General features: G+C 43.0%; 1 protein-coding gene across 5 annotated transcripts in view; it reads left to right on the top strand.

The window, feature by feature from the left end:
- Positions 1-23556, top strand: part of trpc7b (transient receptor potential cation channel, subfamily C, member 7b) — a gene marked incomplete at both ends in the record, with an annotated part of 70921 nt that overhangs the window by 20136 nt on the left and 27229 nt on the right. For all 5 annotated transcript variants that reach the window (XM_080745692.1, XM_080745689.1, XM_080745691.1 and 2 more), the window contains 4 exons: positions 1027-1191; positions 10760-10976; positions 13348-13581; positions 16419-16683. In XM_080745692.1, coding sequence (XP_080601818.1) covers positions 1027-1191; positions 10760-10976; positions 13348-13581; positions 16419-16683 — 881 coding nt within the window. The remainder of the gene's footprint in view (positions 1-1026; positions 1192-10759; positions 10977-13347; positions 13582-16418; positions 16684-23556) is intronic.

The raw sequence follows: 23556 nt of genomic DNA, 5'->3' as shown, positions 1-23556 counted from the left end.
ATGGTAGAATGTGTCACATGGAGGCAGTGGCACTGATGCCTCAGTTAGTACAATTACACCTGATTGGCTACACCTGTCCAGAGACTTTCTATACACAGTAAAGTCCTTCAGTCTGCCTGGATATTCTTTGGTGATGGTTTGGTCTGGAATGCTGTGGAATTTCACTCCACCTGCCTTTTCCTCTTTTCCTCCTTCCTCCTCTTGTCCTCTCTCCTCCTCTAGCACCCATTATGCGCACTGCACCTCGCCCCTTTATGCCTTCTGACCCCCACCTCTTTATCAGGGGTCATCGCCATGCTGGCTTGTGGTGGACATTTTTGTCAAAATTCCATTTTTGCCACAGACATACAAAACGAGAGTACAATAATATTACCAGAAACACATTTACGCACATCCTCCGTTTCCTGGTGCTGAGCCAAACTGCAAAAGCGCTAGTACTAGGAACAGAAGGGGGGCTCGCAACTCACTTTTGATTGCACCAATTATTATTATTTTTTGACGACAAAGCAGGAGTTACTGCTGCTTTGTCGTAAAAAAATAAATAAAGTTGGAGCAATCAATAGTGAGTTGCGAGCCCCCCTTCTGTTCCTCGCCCTGAATGACCACAACAGAGTATGTAACTCTGAGAGAGTACCCATTTTTTGCACACTCTCAGAGTTAAGTGAGTCCTTACAAATAAAACATTTGAGAATCATTAGTACTAGTGGACTCCTAATGTGCCATATAGTCCGAGCGTTTCGTGCAAAAATCGTGCACTTCATGAAAGAAGCACGATACCATCAACATACTGCCCGAAATGCCCGGACTAATATTAGTGTAGTAAATCAGTGTCATACATATTCTGAGGAAAACCTGGAGACTGACATATTTGTATTTGGGTCTTATAATCAAAACAAGAACATTATAACGGTGTGTAAAAAAGAAAATCTGAAACGGGACAGTCAAGGACAAGTCTTTGCCACGGACACATTTGTCCGCGTACGGACACATTGATGACCCCTGCTCTTTATCCCCCTCTCGTTTTAGTTTGTCGCTCATCCTAACTGCCAGCAGCAGCTGCTGACCATCTGGTATGAGAACCTGTCCGGCCTGAGGCAGCAGTCCATCGGGGTGAAGTGCTGGACGGTGCTCGGGGTCACCGTGGGTCTGCCCTTCCTCGCTCTGGCCTACTGGATCGTGCCCTGCAGTAAGGTATGTACTGTAGTGCAGTGGTTTTCAACCATTTTCGTATCAAGGTCCGTTATTTAAACGGCTTTCAACCTGTGGACCACAATTTACAATTTCGACATTTAGCAGATGCTCTTAATCCAGAGCGATTTACAGTAAGCAACAACAGCTCAAGTCATCAAATGTGTATATGTAGTCATCTTAAAACATAGGTAAACCAGGGACCTATTCAATAAAAAAAAAACTATAAAATCAAAACATCAATAATCTGTACATCAAAGCATACACACTATAGCTTTGATGATAAGATGCCAGTAAGTAAGATGCAAGTAATATTTTGCCTTTGCATAAGCCTGTATGTTCATTGAGGGTAGGCAACTGTTACACTGTATGGAGCACCATTTGACCATTTGATTTGCCTCTCTGACCCAAAACTCTGTCCACAATTCCATGCTGTATTGATGGTGGTGGTACCATAGAAGAGATAACAGGCAAACGTTGATCAATATAACAATTCTTTAATTAAGTAATGCAGATGTAAGAATGCAAGAATTAAATAACAATAATGAATAATGAATAACAATAATTGAGAGCATAAAATGAAATCAAACTGGACCTGTAAGGGTCCATCTGGTTTAATTTTACGCTCTCAAGAGTTAAAGATCTATAAGGGTCCATTTGGTTACCAACTCTCCATCGTTCAGCTGGGGACCACCTGGAAACGCCTCAAACCCCCCATCTTCTCACTTATTGACATGGTTTTCAGCATAGTGCTGCAATTCTGGTGGTGCCAGAAAATGAACACAAGCATATTGAACATTTTGGTGGTTAATAGAATACCGGAGTTCATGTAAAGAAAAGTGGACATTTGAATAGGCATATCCATATTTCATATCCATATTTCAGCATAGGCAGTCGGCATATAATTAAACCTGTGTGTGTGTTTCATGCATGCACAATATTTCATCAAGCAAATTATAATTATTAGATTGACAACAAATTCTCACTCCTCCTAACTCGATTTTAGTGCTTGGTCAGGTACCGTTTGCATCCCATGCTGACGCAGAGGACACCCATTTCTGCACATGTTGCTGATGATGATGGATCATAATCTATTCCCACCCTATCGCTGTATAACTCTGCGCTGTGTCAGTAGAAACAGGCTTGAGCCTTCAGCCTTGTGAGGTGTGCCTGAGCGAGGCCTTAGCCTAGCGAGCCTGCCAAAATTCAACATTTCCAACTAGTTTTCAATGTTTTCAATGGCAACATTGCTTTGTTCTCAATAAGGTTTGCATTCCGTCTTCAGTCATGTGGAATGCAGCCGCAGCGCAGTCTTTGGGACCACCCTGCATGTTGAAAATAGCAACTTTAAGCAAATGACAGCTACGGCAGGTGGCAACGGTCACCCGAAATGATCAGCGCTCGATAGATCAACCTGCTGCCGTCGCAGCCGTCTGTACTACGCCAGAAGCTCCCTTTCCACGTTGCCCTTTCCACGTTGCGCCTAAAATGTCTGCTGTATAGACGCATCGCCATGGGAACCAAAGCGTTCAGTAAAAGGGGTGGGTCCCCGTCGCCAACGGCTGTTTGCGTAACGATTTGGACCGGAACAGCGCTTGCGTCATAGCAGCCGTAGTTTCGCCTCACGTCGCGGTTGTAGAAACAGGCTCCTTAATTCCCTAATGTCACTAAAGGGTAACCCAGTCCAAGTGACACCACATACTTCCTGAGTGTCCATATATGACAAGTTGATTGTGAGATCGACTCTCTGGATAGTGGTTTCAAACACACACACACACGCATGCACGCACGCACACCCACCCACACACACACACACACACACACACACATACAGACACACACACACGCACACACACGCACACCACATAACTCGATGTTGAGGACTGTCTGGATTTTCCAGGTGGAAAAGGAGATTTACTGTACCCATCCTGTTTTAAGCCCTGCTCTGGATTTGTGGGTGCTCGCATATACAGTATCTGTATCATGCGAGTGTGTATGTTTGTGTGCGTGTACATGTATTTGTGTCTATGCAGTTTGTTTTTGTCTGATGGGCTTATTGGGTGTCTGAGGGGCTTAGTGAGTGTCTCTAAGTTGTTTATTGGCAGTGATGAGCTAGTGATGTTAAGAGAAAGATGGCATGTCAAGTGTGTGTGAGTGCACGCCCGAGAATGACAGAAAGGGAACACACATCCAGAAATGCTGGGCGGCTGTTTCCACGGAAGGGATTACAATTCAATCATCAGACTCTTAAGAAACTCTAATCTCTCTCTGTGTCACATTAACACCTTTGTGTGTGTGTGTGTGTGTGTGTGTGTGTGTGTGTGTGTGTGCGTGCGTGTGCGTGCGCGTGCGCGCATGCGTGCGTGCGTGCATGCGAATGCATGTGTAAAGAGAAAGTGGAGAAAAACAGAGGGGATATTGCAAAAGATAAGAACTTGACAGGGTAATTTAAATTGGATGTCAACAGGTACTGAATGAGAGCGTGAAATCAAGGTGGATTAGGAAAGAAAGAAGAAAGAAAAGAAAGAATACAGGGAAAGTAATTCTGTGAGTATTGTAGGGTAGACAGTAAAATCTGGGTGAGGCACGTATGGTCCAAACATTTGTCCATCCCTTGTAGTTGCTTCGTGCAATGACAGTTTATCTGTAAACAATCTAGATTTAACCTTGCCTGGCTCCAGCCCATAGACTCGCCCACTCTCTGAGTGGACTGTTTCTCTGGTCTGGTGTTGTGTAATGAATCTGCAGTTTACCATCCGAAATGGTGGCTCCTCCAATAGGTGCAGGGGGTGGGGGTGGGTCTAACGAATATCCAATCCGCACAGCAGTTGAAACGATTACATTTCACACCAGGCAGGCAAACACACACACACACACACACACACACACACACACACACACACACACACACACTCACACTCACACTCACACTCACACACATGCACGTGCTGATTTCACCAAGCTGTTAATGTTGATTACATGTTTCTGGTCACAGTTCTGTGTGGAAGCAGTCACTCACACAGACAAGACACACACGCCGCGCGCGATCGCTCACGGCCGTGCGCGTGCGTCGCGATCAGAACCCCAGACGGTGTTAGCGGTTGGGCTTGAGAGATCCGAGATGGAGGCTGGATTGTGAACTTGTGAACGTAATACCGCCCCTCTGGCGGAGTCAGTCAGGTTACATTTTACTTGCATCTGTGTTTTGTTGGGGTCCATCTACAGTATGAATAAATAGATAAACGTACAAGCCAATAAACTTTACAATCACTTCTGCCATCTGAGTGGCCATCGCCCAGGGTCACTTGCATCTTGTTGCTGTTCGTTTTTTTTGGGGTCGCCAAGTCAGGTGAGCTTGTCAACAGGCGTCTCAGTGGTCCAACACGAAACACGGTGTAGCCAGTAGCCAATGGAAATCAAGGGGATAGTTCACCCCCCCAAATGACATGGATATTTTTTTGTGTTTGTCGCGTTGCTAAGCCAATACTTTGAGGAGACTTATTTGTGTCTCCATGGGGAACAAAGCAGGCTCTTTGTGTCTCCATAGGGAACAAAGCAGGCACTTTGTGTCTCCATAGAGAACCACTGCTGGTCATCAAATTATTGGCTTAAGAATGCAACAAACACTAAAATAACATCCATACATTTAAGTCGCTGTGGGGTGAGAAATTGATAGATTTTATTTATTTATTTTGGGTTAATTATCCCTTTAATGACTGCAAGTTGCATTGTTGCTTGTAGTTGCTTTTAGTGTGAGTGCACAGTAAGCAGGCTGGATACAGCCTAATGCACCAGCATATTACCTCAAAGTAGAGTCATCAAATTTGTGTAGTTTAAGGCAGGTTACATATTGTACAGATATTGTTACAGACCTTGTATGGCGTCAAGGCTTGATTGTGTGCTGTAGCCTGCTGCCCCTATTAGGATCAGTCGAAAGAGATGAGTATCATATTGATATTCCTGTTTGTTCACTTTCCCTGGTACTAGAAATAATGACTAATTAATGTAGTGGGAGACTGGGAAACTGTAGGTACCGTAATTGGCTCTGGAATATGCTTTGAGAGAAAATGAGATGCGCGTAGCTTTGACAGGTGATGAACAATGCACTTTACATTTGTCTATTGATCACAATCCTTATTTTTTTAGGGGAAATATGTTGACAAATGTAATTATACACAACATGAAAATTGACAGGTACAGTGCTAGTGAGACTTCAAAGATCACTTGGCAGACAAAACAAAGATGAAACAGACATCAAGAGAGAGGCAAAATTAACTGGAGTTCTAATCCCCCCCCCCCCCTCCCCCATGTATTAAGCTTGCGTATGGCTTGATGGATTAATATGCCCAGAGAGAGAAGAGAAATACATACATGGCTGTATGATCAAGTCATAAATGATTTATGTTCCCCACTGGTTGCTTTCACACCTACCTTCCCGTATCTTCTCTCCTCCTCAAGTCTTCTCCTGCTCCTCCCCCTCTCCTGGGATTTTTCCTTTCCCTTCTCTTCTCCCATCTTCAATGTGATTCACTGCAACACAGCTGTGAGAGTTGTGCTGTTCAACCCATATGACATACAGTACAGCACATAGACCAGGAAGACGCCTAAGGGAAAAAAGCCATCTGTATTGGCCATATATGGATTCTGTTAGTGTGGTTCCCCTAACAGGACATCATCTGGGAATATCCATATTATATTTTATTTAGGTCAGGTCAGCCTCCATAAATGGGCAGGTTGACATCAGGGATCTCCATATATTGGCAGGTCAGCCTCCATATATGGGCAGGTCAGTCAGGCATTGAGGTCAGCTATAGACATTGAGGTGTTACGGAATCGCGGACCTACTGACAGGAGTGTGTGTGTGTGTGTGTGTGTGTGTGTGTGTGTGTGTGTGTGTGTGTGTGTGTGTGTGTGTGTGTGTGTGTGTGTGTGTGTGTGTGTGTGTGTGTGTGTGTGTGTGTGTGTGTGTGTACAGTATGTATGAGTATGGCATAAACAGCTGCAACTGATTTTGAGACACAAAGCTGCGACTAATTACACTCATTTAAGAGAGAGGGATAGAGACAATAGCGGCTCGCTGGCAATGTGTGAGTTGTGAATCATTGCTTACTTAACACTGGGTGTGATTTCTATTACATTTTTTATCACTCCCCTCACCCATGGCAAGTAAAGCCTGACTATGTGATGAAGTATAGAACCATGACCCATGCATCACACTGTAACAGAGTACAGCAACTTGCAATGGGCCTGGTGTACAAGATACACTACACCACTATGATACCCAAGTACCTGTCTAAATACTTTATAAACATTAAGGATGTCCATAATTACAACACCAGAGGCAGCGCCACAGATCACTTCCAACCCAGAGTCAAAACCAACAAAGGGTCAAACTCGTTTTTCTGCTATACCACCAAAATGTGGAAAGCCTTACCGAAAGCCATAAAGGAGTGTGGATCACTAGCATCCTTTAAAATTGCCCTGAAAAACCACTTACAGGCAGCAGCCGTTCGCAACTGGTAAAAAAACTAACCTAGCCCAACCCTACCCTCCCCTGCCCCTTCTTTGTATATACTTATTGTTTGTTTAGACTTACTGTTTTCTTTTTTCTTTTTTCTTTACATATCTACTGCATAGTACTGTGTTCTATTTGTCTGTCATTCAATGTTATATGAGATACTTTAATGGTTTCCTGTGGAAATAAGCTTAGTCTTTTCATGGATCTCCTTTTAGTAGACCTTGTACCAGTGAACTGTACCGTCATGAAACTGTACCTTTTCCTATGCAAACTTCTAATAAAGTCTTCAATCAATCAATCAATCAATCAATCAATCAATCAAACAAACACTGATGTCCACAGTATGTTCCATGTGAGGAGGTAAAGAGTAAAGAAAGAAAGAAAATGAGGTTAACCACATGAATCTAGCAGAATTTTTAGAAGATTTGTCTAAGGAGGAAACAATAGCACTACTAGGTTGTTACGGACAAGAACAATGATTAAAGCCATAGTGCCATTTGGGTTGGGATCTGTGCTGTTATGTGGTGTGCGCACGCCCTGTTCGTCATTGCAGATCCCTGCTGCCGCTATGAGTGGAGATGGGCTCCCGTCACTCTGTCCTCTCCAACCAATCAACGTTCGGTCCGTCTGGTCCGTCGGCTCCGCCCCTGTGCTATAAATAGCCTCATCAAGAAGCCCTCATGGCCGCTGTCACTCTGTCACAAACTACGAGGGTAGTGTAGAGACAGCGTGCCCAACGGAGCAGCTTAGCTGTTAGCCGTCTGCTATTGTTCTCTCATCCTTAATTCCTTTGTAAAGGTTGCTTGTAGAGTCCACGTTTGACTGTGGTGAGTAGGGTAATGTATGGTTAGTAAGTATTTTCGCTGTTATAGGTTTCACTGTGTTATCACTCAGGTAGGGGCAGGTTTCCTCACTATGTATGTTTGTTAGGTCAAGGTTAGAGTAGTCAGACAGGGAAGTCTTTGGGTAAGTCGTCAGTTAGGTAAAGTTGGGGGTTCATCTTTAGGTTAGGGATAGTACTGTATTTTTGTTTCTGTTTTAGGTGCCTGCCCAGCCCTGTCTCACCCAGTTCCACAGGGCAACCTAATTTACATTAATTGTTACTTCTATTAACTTTTGCTGTAATAAAACTACTTTTTGGCATTCAACAACTTGCATTTGTTACCCCGCAAACACCCCTAGGCCCTGTGGGCGTAACATAGGTGAAGTGAAAAATGCCATTAAACAACTTAATGTAAATAAAAGTCCAGGACCTGATGGCCTATCAGCAGAATTGTATGTTACTTTTTGAACCAGTACTTACAGTATCACTCTTACTGCAGCCTTTAATGAAGGGATTGACTGAGTTACTGTATGTGGGAGACATTATAACTTCAGATGCTGAGAAGGATTTTTATATTATAGGACTTGAAAAAAAAAGCCTTTGATTATATTTCTTGTGATTAGCTTTTAGTCAGGGAATATTGTCAGAATATTTTTTTATCTGGGAATAAATTCCTTACCAAGGAATGTCTTCACCAATGTGTTTGTAAAGGTGTCTAGTAACACATCTAACAAAGTTTTTAATTCAATATCCCCAGGGGAATTTATGACAGCTGCTGAAAGTTGGGGTCCCATTCACTTACTCACGTAGTAGCTTTTCCATCTTAATAAGAAACCAAGATGAAATGTATAGTGTAAATAAACATTTTGAATTGTATGAAGAAGTATTGGAGAAAAAAACTGGGAGAAGAGAATCACAAAATTACAAGAGGAAATAGAGAAATATTCTGCTATGTCCAATGTACAGAAATGTTGTTTTATATCAACATCAATCTTTCTTGCTTTCTTGAGGAAGTAAATGAGGGCATGACCCTGTATGAAGGGTTAAATGAGGAAGACAATGTGTAAAAAACTTCTATGCAAGGAATATCTCATATGAAATGCAAGACAGAGCTTTTCTTATCTCCCAAAACAAGCTTATAACAGTAGTGAATACAAAAAGTCTATGTCCTTGTTCTTTGTTATTTTATCTTCTTGTGAAATTAATTGAAGAATATGTGAGCATTTATACCGGTATATGTAATATTTGAAGAGATTTGTAGGCTATAGATTTTTGATGTCTGGTGTATTTTGTTCTGCAAGAATACAATTATTAAAATGCAAAAAACAACAACACATGAACCCATAGCTCTCTATTCTGGGCATGTGATTAAAGGAGACAATTCCATGGAAATACGCCTGGGGGACCCCGAACTATACAGGGTTTAAGTGGTTGACAATGATGAGACAAGGCAGGTGGCTACTGCAGGTCAGGATGTTGATCTATACACTTAAATTAGGAACATTAGAAGACGTCGATCAGGTCGATGGATGACTGATTAAATAAACTGTATCGATGAGTGGCCTTGTTCAGCAGAGCTGGGCTGGGGCATAGAGTAATGGGGGTCTGGCGCAATAAATGGTGTGTAACACACACTCGCACGCGCACACAGTATGTATGTGCGGTTGTGTGTGTGTGTGTGTGTGTGTGTGTGTGTGTGTGTGTGTGTGTGTGTGTGTGTGTGTGTGTGTGTGTGTGTGTGTGTGTGTGTGTGTGTGTGTGTGTGTGTGTGTGTGTGTGTGTGTGTGTGTGTGTGTGTGTGTGTGTGTGTGTGTGTGTGTGTGGATGTTTCTGTATGTGCTTGTGTTCTGACCTATGCATGGCTGGCTGCCCCCTTATGCACTTGCACTCGAATAGAAGGGAATAATGGAACTGGCGACCCCCGTTCTGGGCTCTGGTGAGATTCCTATTTCACACCTAACCTCTCCCATTTACTCCTCCTGCTTGCATGTGCCTGGTGGTGGCCACCACCATTACCGTGGGGACGGGAACAGAGCTCACTGAGACATTCTGTTCACAGGCTTCAGAGAGCACAGGAGCCCTGATCAAGTGTGACCACCTCATTAGCTGTTATCTGAAAGACAGAATTGATCAGTACTATGTCAGTAATTCTACTGGGCTGAATTACGGCCCGGTCAATGGCAGAGGCACAGGTTGTTGCTCGTTTGGGATCCATCTGAATCCTCCATTGGTTTTGTGGTAGCATGTGTGAGACATGGGGGACAGTTATTAAAATTAGTGTGCTGCTGTTCATGGGGAGGAGCGTGGATTCCCCGTGGATTGTTAATATTGTACGCAGCAGGTTTAGAGAGAGGTCTCAAATGTGTGTTTTGATGTGGAAATGTGTATGCACGTGTGTAGTGTACTTGTGCATATTGTGCAAGTACGTGGTTGCATGGACAGGCAGGTACTGTATCTGCATGAGCAATCTCACCAACATACTGTATGTGTGGGTGTAATCACCCCTCTAATGCTATTATTGCATTATTTCCATAAACTCTGACGACTGCATGTCCTCTGATTACACTGACAATGCACTGTTACAACGGCAATGGATATAGTTGATCACAATTGTGATGCGTGACATAATGAATTCATAATGAAGTGAGTCACAAGGAATTCATGGTGAAATGTATTCCGCCTTACCATTTGTCCCTTTCATGCCCATACAGTGTATAGATATCTCTGTATCTGTCAGTCCTTGTCCCTATTTGATCTGTGCTAACCAATCCATCCCTTTTATGCCCATATATGGAGATCCCTGATGTCATCAATATTAACCCCATATCTTGGAATGCCCATATATGGACATAATGTGTAAGTCTCATGTGGTCTATGACGTCAGACATCTATGATGTCAGTCATCTCCATATAGTTGGGAAAAGTTGAATTTTTGCATTTTCCCATTCAAGTCAATTGAGAAATGTAATTCACAAATAATTAATTAATATAAATTAAACAATATACTTATCTCTTAGCAAAATGCAAGCAGATGAGTCCCGATGAAGCCAGTTGATTTGACAAGTGCCAAAGTGCGTGCCACCAAAACTGTGAGAAGTAGCGCGGCAAAATAAAGTTTATCCGGAAAGAAAGAAACTAAGAAAGAAGTAGCCTACTATAGTGTGGTTGCCCTGTTAGGGCCATATTAACACCATGCATACTTTCTGTCCCGCTCTCGTCTCCACCCCAAGCTCGGTCAGATCCTTCGAAGCCCTTTCATGAAGTTTGTGGCTCACGCTGTCTCCTTCACCATCTTCCTGGGCCTGTTGGTCATCAACGCCTCGGACCGCTTTGAGGGCGTCAAGAACCTCCCCAACGAGACCATCACGGACCACCCGCGACAGGTGTTCAGGCTCAAGACCACGCAGTTTTCCTGGACTGAGATGCTCATCATGAAGTGGGTGCTCGGTGAGTGACCAGATGGTGCATCCCCATTTTGGTGTTCCATGTGCTTACGCCTCTCTCTGCCCTCTAAATAAAGCAAAACATTTGACAAAAATATATACACTAGAGGGGAAAAGGACGCGTATGGCGGGTCACAGGGCATTTGTGAACATCATACTGCAATATTAAAACTCATCCCCTGCTTATGACGAGTTTGACGAGTTATATAAGTGTGTCCACTCTGCCAATGACGAGTATGACGAGTTTTACTTAGAAAATGGAGACTTTTTTTTTTTTTTTTTTTTTTTTTAATTTCTTTTTTTGAAAAATTATTTTTGGACCCCATTAAATGTAGTTAAAACGATTCAATCGCGATTTTGCATGTTTCACCCCCATACAACCCCATCTTTCAAACAGGGCAGCCATTTTTGTTTACATAACATGTAAAACATAATGGCATCTATCTCATGAATGCCTGAACGGATTTCCAATCTGACTTTTTTGTTTGAAAGCTGTGAACAAACTGCACAAACATGGTGCATCATCTGTGCATGGGCGTGCATGATCCGTGCACTATAAATTACATGGAAGTCTATGGAGACCTCTTGACGGGGAGCCCTGAAAGTAGAGCATTCAAAATGGCAGTAAATGAGTTTTTAATGACTTTGTGTGTGTCTTTGGGAGCCCCCTTCTCAGCACATGCACACACATAGGGACGCGCTTATTGCTTATGAGAGAGAATCTTCAGGTTGAGTTGAATAACTACCAAATGAGTAAGAATGGACAAGCTTTATTGCCAAAATATTTATGTTGCCAAAACTAAATCAGTTGTATTTGGGAGTAGATATGAGTTGGTTAAAATGTTAATGTGTACCTGACTGAGTTGAATCTTTATCCTACAGCAGTGCAAACGTTTTCTCTTCACCACAACATAATTGACATTATTAATAATATAATACATAATTAATGACTCACTGAACTGCTGCTAGTTTCAAAGAGAAAGCTCCAAAGTGTGTACATTGTTTAAGTCAGAAGAAGAGGGTGGTTTTCAAAACATAAATCTTGCCTTTTCCTCCATCAATATAATCCATGTGCGTTATTTTGCACCAGTGTGCTGCGTGCGTCATGATGGCTTGGCTTCAACCCAAATCAGACAAAATTAGAGCAACTAATATGATTAGTCAACACTGATTTTATGATTTAAGTCCACTTACAGGAAGCAGATACCGGTAGATAGACTAACTTAGAAGTAGTTGACAGGCCGTGACATATCTGGGATTCTGTTCATCATCAAGTTTATTTTTTTCTTTCTTGTGTGATGAGAACTGTTCTTCATAGAGCTTCTTTGGCTTGGAATATGCTCCCCATAAATGTTAGATACACAAGAAGTGAATTTTCTTAGGCCTAAGTTTGATTTGAAAAAAGCCTTAAAGACCTCCGATTTGAAAATTACCCACTGTTTTTCTGGAAAATATATTACTCCTCCTCTGTAGCAGCTAGAAACAAAATTCCAAAACAAAAAAAAATGCACTCAACTGCTAAATGTTATGGCCGCCATTTGTGCAGATAGCTGTTCCAAATGATGAGAGACTCATGGCACCATCAGCGGCAGCAACAATTCTCCCACATCACAACAGCACCAACCTTTAAAAACGACTTTAAATGAAAATGTGTGTTATGTAAGAAAATAAATGGAATTCACAACGATGACCAATTGAGTCATTAAGTACTTCCAATTGACAGAAAAGTGAATGAAAGCAACTTCAAAACAACATTAATGAATTTGCTTCATAGACAGCAACATATGCCCGCTAGCAGCAATGGCAATTATTAAGCAGTACAAACAATTTGGGTACTGCGTCAAAACAGAAGATAAAATCTTCTGACAATCAGAATTGTGTCTCTCCTCACATTCAGTTGAAACATGTGCTGTACTGTTGGCTCTAGGGCCATTCACAGTTCACACTGAGCAGCACTATAACTAATGGTGAACGATATAGTTATAGTTATCGTTATTGTTAAAGTTCTCGGTGTGAATGGCACGTTAGGCAGCAAACTAAATCGCTTGACCTTGAATGGCACTTAAATTAAGCACCGAACACAATTACCTGAGCTAAAGAGGCGCAGATGGAAGATGGGAGAGCCTTTTCAGTGAGCAATTTTGTTTTGGTTTTGGTGCCAGATATATAAATGAATGTAAAGAATAAATATGGATATACAGTAATAGCGTACTTCACTGTGTGTGTGTGTGTGTGTGTGTGTGTGTGTGTGTGTGTGTGTGTGTGTGTGTGTGTGTGTGTGTGTGTGTGTGTGTGTGTGTGTGTGTGTGTGTGTGTGTGTGTGCGCGCGTTGCGTTGCGTGCACACGTGTGCGCACACATCCCGTCATCCTTCAGGTATGATCTGGGGAGAGTGTAAGGAGATCTGGACTGACGGGCCCAGGGAGTATGTCATGCATATGTGGAACATTCTAGACTTTGGCATGCTGTCCATCTTCACGGCAGCCTACACAGCTCGCTTCATGGCCTTCCTGAAGGCCTCCAAAGCACAGCTGTATGTGGACATGCATGTGCCTGATGAAGACCTCAGCAGTGCATCGCTGCCAGAAGAAGTAGCATACTTCACTTATGGTGAGTAATCCGCTTTCTATGACAGGCCATGAAGTAGCGCACGTCACCTATGGTGAGTGATCCACTTTGTATGACAGGCCATGAAGAGCATTTATCACAACAGGATGTTACGTTCTATTGTGGACATTACACAGAAATATATTGATCATTCACATCTCCTATTTCAGATTGAATATGTGCATAATGCACAAACATAAAAACACACGCACGCATTCACGCACACTTATAAATATGCCTACACACTACCATCTAAAGTTCCAAGTTTCAGCAGTTAAGAATTCTGCTTAAACTTGCTGTGCACATTAAGCCAAGCACTCTCAACGTGTTTAATTTAATTGTACCTTTCTGCCCACCTCTCATAGCCTTATTTCAGACTCAGCTGAAGCTTGAGTCTGACATTGTGCCCTGTGTGAGTGATTTCTGGAGGGGAGGGACTGTCCCTTAACCAATCACTACAGATCAAAGCAAAGCACCTCGTCTTCTGATGATGACGCACTGATGATGATGAGGGCGTGCAGGGACAGGGAGGAGCATGGAACGTACATCAATTGATAAAAAGAGAGAACAAATGAACCAAAATAAGAAAAATGTATGTCTAGAAGTGTACTTAATTTTCACTAAAACAAAGGAACAAAATGTCTTGTATATTTTGCTCACAAAAGCATTTTGTGGGCTGGATGTAATACATTTGGGCCTTGTTAATGTGCATTATAAAACCACCTGCTGTCAGCTATATTAAGTGTCTGCAACCTTTCTTATGCCCTTCTAAGTGAAGCCTTTATCAGTGCTGTCATCTGGTGGTGTGAAGCTGCCATGACAGGAGCATCTTCATGGAGTTACAAATCACAGTGGGCTGGCTTAAATGGGTCTTCATGGACTTTCATACATATTATAAATATAAAGGAGTAAAGGGTCACCTTCATGCAGTAAATATCCTGTCGTATGGAGGACACAACACATATGATACGATCTTTATGAAAGGTTAATAGATGCAGATGTTACTGCTGAATGAGGTCTGAGGAAGGAGTATACACCTTTGCCCTCTTTTTTATTGTGTGTACTGTGTAACCGTGTTTATGTATATGCAATTGTGCATACGGTATGTGTTTCTTTGTACATTTTCGTCCATTTTTACACGGTCACACTCTGGATTTGACTGCGTATTGTAGTCGAAGAACTTTGGGTTGTGTTTTGCGAAAGTGTCTGCTGCCTTTGGCCAGCCAGCATTTTAGAGGTGGATCCTGTTGTGCTCTGACTGTAGGACGCTGGCCAGTGAAATGAGAACGTGAGACATGTCCATATATCTGGACTCTGGACCTCTCTCTGTGGACGGTGGACAAAACTTATGTTCATCCACTGTCCACATAGAGAGCACCAAAATGATTGAGAGGGAGAACTATAGATCGATTTCTCGGGCACATACAATAGGTGCCGCATGTCAAGTGGCACCTATGTGTGAGTGTGTGGCTGTGTGCCGACACCGCAGCCACGCGGCGGCACTGTGGAAAAAGGTCTATAGGAGGAGGATTGAAAAGGAGAAAGATAGTCCTTGATCTTATTTCACTTTCTTTCTTCTCTACCTCTCCCTCCAAATCACACTCACGATAATGGCAATTTATTGTGCAGTCAGAAGCCATGCCACAGACAGACAGACAGACAGACAGACAGACAGACAGACAGACAGACAGACTGTGCATCATCATCACCTTTATTTATATTCGAAGTACAGTTGAGGGCAAGCCATTTTACAATGTAGCCGAGGTTTACAATACAGAACAATAAAAACACAATATTAAAACATTATAAATTAAACAGAGTAATTTAGAAAAGAACAGCAACTAATAAATCAAGTGAAACATGTGCAATCATGATTAAAGGTAGTAAGGATCAATCCTTTAAACCAGACAAGAGATGTCAGGACAGTTTTAAGGATTTTTGAAGTACGTTCCAGGTTGTTGGCCCGCTGATGGAGAAAGCTGCCTCTCCCAGTACTGTGTGCACTGGAGGAGCCTTTAACATAAGGAGCGGAGCGGGTATGATATGTGCTTTCACTCGGTTCAAGCATGGAACAAATATATGAGGGGAGCATACCTGAAATACCTTTAAATAAAAACAAGTACCAGTGTTTGTCCCGCCTCTCGGTCAGAGAGCATAAGCCTGCATTCTCATAGAGTGCACAGTACCTTAAGGGCCCCTTCACTTCTGGTACAACCAGATCTTATTTTATTGTTGTTTGGGACACAATCAACACAATCCTGAGTTATTCTTTGTGTTCAATCTGTGTTTTGAGATATTTTAGTATTTCAGCTGTGCTAGTGATGCGTTTTGCATCATATGATGCAGCATGATGATGCAAAATGCATCATATGATGCAAAATGCATCACTAGCACAGCTGAAATACTAAAATATCTCAAAACACAGATTGAACACAAAAAATAACTCAGGATTGTGTTGATTGTGTCCCAAACAACAATAAAATAAGATCTAGTTGTCCCAGAGGTGAAGTGGCCCTTTAAGGAATCACCAGTAATCCACCTTAAGGCAGAGTGGTAGACAGTGTCAAGGCTCTTTAAGAGTGATGGAGCAGCAAATCTATAAATAGTGTCACCATAATCCAGAACTTCGATAATATCTTTTTTACTAGAAATAGGAAAATACGATTTGTTGCTATACAAAAAAACATATGGCACATACATACACACACACTGACAGTACATACATACATACATACATACATACATACATATACCATATATATACATACATACATACATACATACATACATACATACATACATACATACAATTGATCAACTCTACCATCCTTCTCCTTCAGCCAGGATCAAGTGGCGTCCGTCAGACCCACAGATCATCTCGGAAGGCTTGTACTCCATCGCTGTGGTGTTGAGTTTCTCCCGCATTGCCTACATCCTGCCAGCCAACGAGAGCTTCGGCCCGCTGCAGATCTCCCTCGGACGCACAGTCAAGGACATCTTCAAGTTCATGGTCATCTTCATCATGGTTTTTGTGGCCTTCATGATCGGCATGTTCAACCTCTACTCCTACTACCTGGGGGCCAAGTACAACCCTGCCTTCACCACGTGAGTCATGGGCCCCAGTTCAGGGCAGATGTGATTGGGCTGGTTGCTGTGTGTGTGATAATCTACTGCCATGCTGCCTGCTTCGAATGTGTACATTCTTTTAAACCAAAACATTTTTGCCGTTTTAGGGGGCAAAAATCATTACGGTAAGTTTTTGGGCTGGGTGGCCACTAAGTGGAGAACAATCCTTCAGTAGCACCGGCCCACAGAGCAGAGAGACATCACATAGTGATAGTTTCACCTCCTCCTCTCTCCTTACAAAGAGTGTACACTTGTTTTAGCCTGACTACTCGGTCTGACACCAGTCTTCCCTTGGGCCTTTAGCTGAACACTGGGCTGTTCATTCCAATACCGCAAGGGCAGGCAAACTTGCTCCTTAAAACGGCAGCATTTCTACCATGTCAGTTAAAGCCATTGTTAACAAGGAGAAATGAGGAAGTGAAAACTCTGTGAATTCTCCTTCCATCGAGTGGGAAGTAGATCTTGAATGAATGGTCAGTTAAGCCCTGCAGATACCTTTGTAATTTATGTTCCAACAACAAATACCACTGAAGGTGAAATGAAGTACGATATGTACCTTTGTATCTGATCCCCCACTTGAAATGCAATCCAATTAAAAAGCTGTGTGTGTGTGTGTGTGTGTGTGTGTGTGTGTGTGTGTGTGTGTGTGTGTGTGTGTGTGCGTGCGTGCGTGTCTGTGCGTGCGTGCGTGCGTGCGCGTGCGTGCGCGTGCGTGCGCGTGCGTGCGCGTGCGTGGGTTGAGTGTGTGAAGATACATCAGGTGGGGCTACAGTTCATTATGTGCTGGACATCTTTTGATTTTAGTACTCGGATACTACAGCACTACTAGTGCCTGCAGTGTGTCTGTTTCAGTGGGGGATCAATGTGAAGCTGAAAGTGAAGCTTTCACTTTCAGTGTCAAAAATCAATGCTCAGAATGTTTGTTGAACAGACGTCATTGTGCGATTTAGTCAGTGGATTTACAAATTATGTGTGCTGTGCAATTGTGGGATTTTTGTGTGAACAGCAAGCACTCAGCAATTTCCATAGTTTTGTAAGATATATTTTGGAAAACAGTTAATATATCAATATGGGCAGTGTGAAATAAATATGGTACATATGGTGCATGATATGGTGTGTGTCAGGCACGTGCACACATAGACATGAAAGGGGGCTTGAGCCTCTGCCCTTTTATCTGCCTGTAGAAAGTGCCCTCCCCAGACCATGAATGCAGTTTTCACTATGGTGAAAGAAATGCAAATGCCCTCTTTTCATGCCATACATGAAGGCAGCATTCAAGAGAATTGCCTTGTTCAAACTCTCCTGAGCTTGAATGCATCATCTTATGTTGCATTCAAGTGTGTGTGTTTATGAGTGACAGTGTGTTTATGAGTGGCATTGTGGCCTACCACAAATTCTGAAAGCCAATCAAAGCCGTTCTTAATGGAATCAGAAAAAAAACTGTCTGATGCATCTTGTCTTGATCAATACAGAGATACAGTAAATATGAATTGATTTGTGTCACTTCACAGGCTGAAATCGGCATGGCCTATATGGGGAGTTGCATTTACAGTCACATAGTCACAGCCAGGCCACAAGCGGGCTCAGTGCTTGTTCAACAGTCTGATGGTTGCCAAGTGGAAACTGTTTCGAAATCTGGTGGCATGGCTTACCTAGCTGGAGCCGCAGCAGGCGTGAACAGATTGTGTCCGGGGTGTTGAGTGTCCTTGATGATTCGCTCAGCCCTGGCTACAGTGCTGTCAGAGTTAGCAGGATAGAAATGCAAGGATGAAATTGGGTCGTTCATTTTCCGGATAAGGTATTTGGATAGCATTTTAATACAAGGATAGGGTTCCAAGTATCACTGTTTCTAATTATCTATATCCTATTCTCCTCTAGCCTGGTGTTGCTCACACTAATCTCTCACTGCGTATCAGAGGGCATTTTATTTGCCCAGGCGGATTGGTCTGGTTCCAGGCTAATTCTCCTCTGCTGTTTATTCATCACTGCATCTCCCTTTGTCTCGGTGTACAGTATATCCATGTCTGTCCTTTGGTATCACTCACAATAAGGGGGAATTGCTTTTTGTCACCATCTTTGTTTTCAGGAGAGAACTCCATTTTATTCAGTCTGTCTCTTAATATGTCATCTCCCAATGGAAAGTCTAAACTCACTCTCACTCTTTCTCGCTCACACACACACACACACACACACACACACACACACACACACACACACACACACACACACACACACACACACACACACACACACACACACACACACACACACACACACACACACACACACACAGCTCAATCAATCCATCTCCTTTACAGAGGCACTCCTCAGCTTTAAACAGACTAGATTAGATTATGTGTGAACAACACCAACGTTGCCACTTTGTTCTGGTCTGTCTTTGTATGCAGTTCAGTTGTTCTGAACTCAACTCACTGCATATTTGCCAGAGCAACTTTGAGCTGGTAATACTCTCAGTATCTATTTTCTGTCAGTTTCTGTTCGTCTGTCATTCCCTCTGTATGTCTGCCTGTGTTGCCGTCTCCCCTAGCGGTCTATTAAGAAGCACTCTCTTGTCTCCCTGACTCATGGGATAGAACCTGTACACCTGCATAGGATTTACAAGAACTATGCTTGGCAGCTTGCATGTTTAGAGCAAAAGATTCAAGACAGACAAACAGACAGTCAGACAGACAGACAGACAGACAGACAGACAGACAGACAGACAGACAGACAGACAGACAGACAGACAGACAGACAGACAGACAGACATTGAACTGACTGGAACAAACGTCAATGGAGACAGACTGATAAACAGATAAACAGAGCTGAAGGTAGATAGGTATGCGAGCATGCAGGCATACGAAAAGACTGATGGATGGACGGACGGACGGACGGACAGACAGGCATACGGAGACTGATAAATGAGGGTGCTGGACAGATAAGGACACACAGATAGCAGATGAGTTGTTGCTCCATGATGGGCAACAGGTGACAGACTGGGACATACAGAGAAAGACCCCGGGGACCTGCGGGGGTGGGGTGGGGGGTGGGGATACGGGGTTCTATCATCATTTCATCATCAGCTCCATACAACAATACACCCTCCTTCCTAACTCTTGCTCTCAGCTTGAGGGATCAACATTAAGGCTTATTGTCCAAATCCGTCAAAAACACAATGTTTTCCCTCTTCTGGGGCACCAATTCCTTTTTTGTGTAGAAACTCAGGCTGGCTCCTCCCCTTTCTTAGTCCACTTCCTCCCGGGTGCTTCTGTGTTTATTCCTACTAACAACACTGCACGTTTAGGGCAGTGGAGTGCTGAGAGATTACAAACACACAAACAGGCACTCACGCGCGCGCACACACACACACACACACACACACACACACACACACACACACACACACACAGGTTTAAAGTAGTCAACATATGTCCGTGTTTTGGCTTAACAATTCCTTCTCTGTGCGATAGAGTAATAGTTGCATTTTTATTGTTGAGATAAAGCCTCAGCATGTCAGAGTGTGACAGTTTTCTTATTGTTTTGTCTTTCTGTTGTGACTAACTGACAATAGTGTCGTCTGTCGTCTGCTGGAGGGAACTGCACAGTCATTTTGGATGTGAATCCTGCTACTGTTCCCACTATCGGCACTAGGGGTCAGTGTGGTAACTCTGTTAGCTCTCAGGACAGTCCATTAGATCAGTGGTTCTCAAACTTTTTTGGTTGCAGTACCCCCTTATACTGATTTCTGAAGCCGAGTACCCCCTTCCCCTGAATACAGCATTTTGCTTCGAAAAATTTATATCAAAAGTCCACTTCCCATGTAAATATGTTCAAAATAGAACAGCATAACGGCAAATAAACATTGCTTTCTATTCAATAACAGTTGGACTAATCAAGGTATTGATGTAATTTGATTTAACAATGTACAAATGAGCAAGTTCACACAAAGTCTGTATTTATTATCGACCATAACACTAAAATACTTATTCCCATTTTCTAGTATTTTTCTTGTATACCCCCTGCAGTACTCCCGCATACCCCTAGGGGTACACGTACCCCCATTTGAGAAACACTGCATTAGATTACCCAAGCATTTATTTTGGTTCTGTGTGGCTAATGCGTACTGACTTGTAGGTAATTTGGTCTTGTCTTTCTCTATTCTTTGCTGTACTATGTGTATTTGCTCGATTCTCTCAAAGTATGTTGTCTGCATCCCTGTGAGCGTGCGTGCGTGCGTGCATGCGTGCGTCTGCAGAAGGCCGCTCTGCCACCTGGATCATGAAGATCCCCCCCCCAGAACAATTTTTAAAAGAAGAACTGTGTTCCCCAAAAAATAATTAGTCTGGGCATTTTACTTGTGGTTACAAAGCATCAACTGATGCTGAAAATGTCTAACTGAAATGTGCTACTGAAGGATCGGCTCTCTCCAATTAGTGGCTACTCAGCCCAAAGAATTACCATAACTATCCTAAAATGGGGACAGAAAAAAAGAAGAGAAGAGAAATGGCCCACTAATGGTTGGCCCACCCAGTATGCCAGATGCCCTGTGAGTCCACCCCTGGTTGTCGCCATTTAGCACGCGTCAGTCAAGGAATATATGAAAGAAAATAAAGCCTGGAGTTAAAAAGAACATGGAACTAGCGGACGGAAATAATTAGTTTCCCCCTCATGTGTGAAGAGAGAAGGTGAAACACTTAGAGGACAGTACAGTTAAAGCTGGCTCAACTTGAATTGTAGCTTTGTAGATTTTGTAGCAGCTTTCTTTGAAAACGAAGGCAGACTGTTAGCTTTGTATTCTATCTACCCGTGTGAACACAGCACAATAGAAGAGTCATTTATTTGTATATATAAGTTATTATACAGTATTATGTGACTTTTTTTTTAAAGTCTATGGAATAACTTTTCTCCCCAATTTAGCCATTATGCCAACTGATTCCTCCCCACACATATTTCTATGTGTTGTCATTGCTGTTTTTATCTGCTGTAGTCGTATGTGCAGTATATCACTCTCCCCGCCCCGGCTTCCCTCACCTGAATACCGGCCAAATTGTGTTTGTATAGACCAGGGGTTTTCAAACTTTTTTGAACCCGGTTCACCCCTCTAAATAACTTTTTCATCCACGGCACCCATGAATTACACTGTTATTTTTTAGAATATTACATTCCTATAAGCAACGTGAATATGTCACAGAGAAATATCTCTTTTCAGAACTGACTGAAAATAACTTTATACTTGACGTTTAACCACTTGAACCCCAGCATCCCTGTTCTGGGGAGGAAGGTTCAGCTTGTAGATCTGCTATTTTTCGTGAAAAAAGTTGTCTGTAGATGGAAAAATAACTAATCTACAGTGCAATTCAGGTCTCCACATAGTGAAGTGATATTGATGTAGTGATATTGCTGAATTCCAAATACCATCAAATTATTCTGAGGACTGCCCTGGACTACCGTCACGGCACCCCAGGGTGCCCCGTCACCCACTTTGAAAACCCCTGGTATAGACTCCGCACTGGTGGGCAGATACTTTACCTCTGTGCCACCCGAGCAAGTCTATAGGGAAACAATCTTCATGATCCAGGGGATGTACAGTTACAGTAGTGTTTAGACTTCTGATTTTGGTTCTAGAAATGCAGACCATGTTTGAGTGCGAGTGCGCACGTGTGTGTGTGTGAGCTCAGGTGTTTTGGTTCGAGGAGTAGAGAGACTCTCTTGACAGGGGAAAGTTTTGATGGATTGAGAGATGATGGCGAGGGCTACCTTGACAACTCTGCTGTTGTGGTGAACATGCATGGTGGGAGCCAGGTGGAGTTAGTAATGATACCCCAGGAGGGGGCACGGAGGGTGGGGGTGGAGATACAATACACTGCAGGTTGGCAGTGGAAGGAGCTGTCTCATCTTTCTTCCCTTTTCTCTCTATCTCTCTCTCTCTCTCTCTTTCGCTCACACACACACACACAGACACACACGTATGTGCGCACGGATGGAGACAGCTTAATGAAAACTTGGCCGTAGCCTAATAGCCACATTCTCAATACCCAGAGGCAGAAAGACTGTCAATGACAAAGACACTGTCGCTCTGACTCATGCACTTCTATAATAATAACCACACCACATTTTTATTGTGGAGTGCCTGCCCAGTTAGAGCCTCACTCAAACAAGTATTCTTAGACACACACGGGCATATACTGTATGTATGTATGTGCACATATTCACACATCAACATCACTCTCTCTTTCTTCTGCTTTACTGTATGTATGTATGTGCACTAGGGTTGGACACGGTAACCGCCGTACCGCCGTACCGCGGTAAACCGAGGTCTACCGCGGTGTCAGTGTGCTTACCGCGGTAAAAAAAGACAAAAAAAAGTCTATTTTTTATTGGAAAACAAGCGAGTTTTAAAACAGGGGAGAAGCGAGGACCGCATGCGCTCCATGCCGCTCTGCTCTGGGCCGTGTACCACAGTTTGGAAGCCACATACGTCACTCTCACTCAGACACAGACAGTCACTCCTGCAGCTGCCTGCGTAGAGGAGTACAGAGCAGCGTAAACTTTCTTTGTAATCCACTCGACACAAGGATGTTAATACATACCTTGTGTTGTGGCATATGTTTTTTTATTCATACGGATTACTGGCGGAGCGCGGGCCGCGTGGACTAAAGCCGAAAATGAAACTATTTTACTTTTTCCATCGCGTCGCACGTTGTGCCTGTTCGGCGGCGCGTCGGAGATTTTATAACCTTTTCTGTCAAGTCTTGTAACTAAAACCTGTATATAGCAGCACTCAATCACTGCGATTTGAGAGTTGAGACGTGACGTGAGTTTACAGAATCACTGTACACGATCTGACTACCC

This window comes from Nannobrachium achirus (genome assembly GCF_963921795.1).
Source record: "Nannobrachium achirus genome assembly, chromosome: 17".
Lineage (NCBI taxonomy): Eukaryota > Metazoa > Chordata > Actinopteri > Myctophiformes > Myctophidae > Nannobrachium > Nannobrachium achirus.
This window is presented reverse-complemented; position numbering and strand designations above follow the sequence as displayed.